The 3,103-nt window shown below is 28.9% G+C and overlaps 1 protein-coding gene across 1 annotated transcript; it reads left to right on the forward strand.

Annotated features, from left to right (window-relative positions):
• Window positions 1-830: 830 nt before the first annotated feature.
• On the forward strand, window positions 831-2,842 carry LOC133306744 (protein DETOXIFICATION 40-like; the record flags this gene model as incomplete). The annotated part of the gene is made up of 4 exons (XM_061507118.1): window positions 831-1,069; window positions 2,026-2,144; window positions 2,473-2,559; window positions 2,661-2,842. Coding segments are annotated over 4 exons (511 nt in total), but the record flags the coding sequence as incomplete, so codon positions are not given.
• Window positions 2,843-3,103: the final 261 nt, after the last annotated feature.

Genomic DNA, 3,103 nt, shown 5'->3' on the forward strand with positions numbered 1-3,103 from the left:
AGTTAATAAATAATTAGGTATTATGGAATTTCTTAGCACGTCTGATGCATCATTTATCCTTCAAATCCAATTGGCTCTCGTGTCAAGAGGTGTCTTAGAGAAATATAAAATTATTCACCCATCAAGTCCAATAGCTTAAACTTTTGGATTGAATTGATTCTTTACATATTTCTTATAAATTTTATATTAACCTAAACTTATATATTATTGAGCGTGTCAGAGAAATATATATTTCTTATAAATTTCTCGTGTCAAGGGACGTGGTAGAGAAATATAAAATTATCTACCATTTAAGTCCAACAGCTTAAATTTTTGGAGTGAATTGATTCTTTACATATTTCTTATAAATTTTACATTAACCTAAAATTATATATTATTGAGCAGCTGAAATTTCCATAATGTAGTTATCATATAACAGCATTAAACCTGTAACTTTATTATTATTTTTTTAGGCATTTCAATTTATTTGCACTTGTAGCCGCTTATTGAAAGATGTTCTTATTTTTTGGATGAACCTATGGAAAGAACTCATAAGCTAGCTAATTATCATGCTAACCGTTTCAAAAGTTATAAATACGAATTCATGAAATTAAACTAATCACATTTACTTACAAGATATACTATTTGGAATGGATGGTTGTTAAATTTAATTTTTGAAACCATTTATCTTGAAAACAATTATCACATAAGAACTTATATTATTTTCTCTGTCTATTTTTTCTTTTCATCTGTTTCAAATGTAATTTTTTTTTAAACTCTCAATTTCATTTAAAGTTTTCGAGTTGGGTCATCACTCATAGTGAAAAAGTATCGTTGTGACATGCATGCAGCGTGAGAGTGAGCAACGAACTAGGAGCAAGAAATCCAAAATCAGCAGCATTTTCGGTGGTGGTGGTGACATTGATTTCTTTCATAATATCAGTGATCGCAGCATTGGTGGTGCTTGCATTAAGGGATGTCATTAGCTATGCCTTCACAGCGGGTGAAGAGGTAGCTGCTGCAGTCTCAGATCTTTCTCCATTGCTAGCTCTTTCTCTTGTCCTCAATGGCATTCAACCCGTCTTATCCGGTAATAATTCATTAGTTCATATTGCTCAAATTACCTTATATGTGACACTGATTATAAATATTTATTGTGTTTTTCAAGTTTCAACATTGTTAGGAATAAAGTAACATTATATACTTTTTTCTCATAATATAATGGGTTCATTTTTTCTGCAGTTAACGCAGATAGTTATCTGCAGTAAGCCCAATACGACGTCGTTTTAGGGCAGAAATCATAGTGTTTTTGTAATTTTAATTTATTTCAGAGTTATTATAGTCTTTATAATTATAATTTTTTAATTTTTCAAGGATTCGCTTTTTCTGCAGTTACTGCAGATAAGTTATCTGCTGTAAGTCCAATACGACATCGTTTTGGGGCGGAAATCATGGTATTTTTGTAATTTTAATTTATTTCAGGGTTATAGTAGTCTTTATATTTATAATTTTTTAAGATTTCAATACCAAAACGACGTCGTTTTGAGAATAAATGCAGATAACTTATCTGCATTAACTGCAGAAATATTTTTTTTCCATTTTTCATATAATATAAAACAATAAAAGCGTCATGCTTTATAAGTTTATTGAGTTGAATTAAGAGTAAATACCATTTTTGGTCCTTAACAAATTTTACGATGTCCGTTTTAATCCCTATCAAATAAAAACGCCCATCGTGGTCCCTAAGAAATTCAAAATGGACCTATTTAGTTGAAATCGTGGTCCCTCACAAATTCAAAAGACTCATATTAGTCCCTAAAAAGACTAAAATGGGTCCATTTTGAATTTCTTAGAGACTCGATGTGCCTTTTTATTTGCTAGGGACTAAAACGGGCATCGTGAAATTTGTTGAGGACCAAAAAGAGTATTTATTCTTGAATTAATTCATGAAACTTCGATCTCAAGTGAATATTATGTACGGACATGCACAATCTTTTTTGTTTTAGAAACTGATGCATGCATGCAATATATCGTATATGAATGAAGGGGTGGCTGTTGGATGTGGATGGCAAACTTTCGTTGCTTATGTAAACGTGGGTTGTTATTATGGAGTTGGCATACCATTGGGTTCGGTTCTCGGCTTTTATTTCAAATTTGGTGCTAAGGTATGTTTCTATATTGAGTTATTTTAGAATAGGTGTTTTGCATATATATGCTTTTGGATTTGCTATATAGTTTTAGCTATTTCTGAATGTGTACTTTAGCACACATTTTATTTTGTTTATATTAAAATTTGAAAGTGTATATGTTAATTATTACATATGTTTTTATATTTTATTTTTGAAAAAATATATATTTTATTAAAAAAAGAATACATAATATTGTTAGAATACCTAAAAGACTACTCTAAAATACAATCATAATAATATAATGAGATGTCCTCCAAATATTTTTAATATATATTTTTTACTGAAATTGGTTTCTTTGTGGTAGGGAATTTGGATTGGAATGCTGGGTGGCACAACTATGCAAACAGTTATTCTAATGTGGGTCACATTTAGAACGGATTGGACTAAGGAGGTAAAAAGACAATCTCTGCAATAATTTTATTTTTCATGATACTATGCTGGAAATGGACAAATTAATTTGTTAGCGTCTAATGAAAATTTTCTTGATTGTAGGTAGAGGAAGCAGCCAAGAGGTTGAACAAATGGGGGGAAAAGATTAAGGAGCCGCTTCTAAACTAAATTACTAAAGTATTGAGGATAAATAAAACAGTTTTTTAATTTTCAGAATAATTTTTTTTGTTTAATAATGTTTATTTTGTAAAAATAATTCTAAAAATTATATCTATCTTTAAATTTATAGAATCAAATTTAAATAATATATTCACTTATTTTTGTTTTGTATTTTTATTTTTAACTTTTAAAATAAAAATTTATAGAAAATAGTCATTTCATTGACTATTCTATAAAATAGTTTTAAGAAGAAAAAACACACACGATGAAACATACCCTGAATCACTTGTTTTTTTTTAAGTAGGGGATACATAGAGATGTATTAAACTTTGGGTAAATTGTGTGTCATTTTAAAGGATATAAAGTTGTGTTATTTTAAGTGAGAA

The sequence above is a fragment of the Gastrolobium bilobum genome, unplaced genomic scaffold (genome assembly GCF_033153095.1).
Source record: "Gastrolobium bilobum isolate Gb01-03AN ecotype WA unplaced genomic scaffold, APGP_CSIRO_Gbil_v1 utg16899, whole genome shotgun sequence".
In the NCBI taxonomy this organism is placed as follows: Eukaryota; Viridiplantae; Streptophyta; class Magnoliopsida; order Fabales; family Fabaceae; genus Gastrolobium; species Gastrolobium bilobum.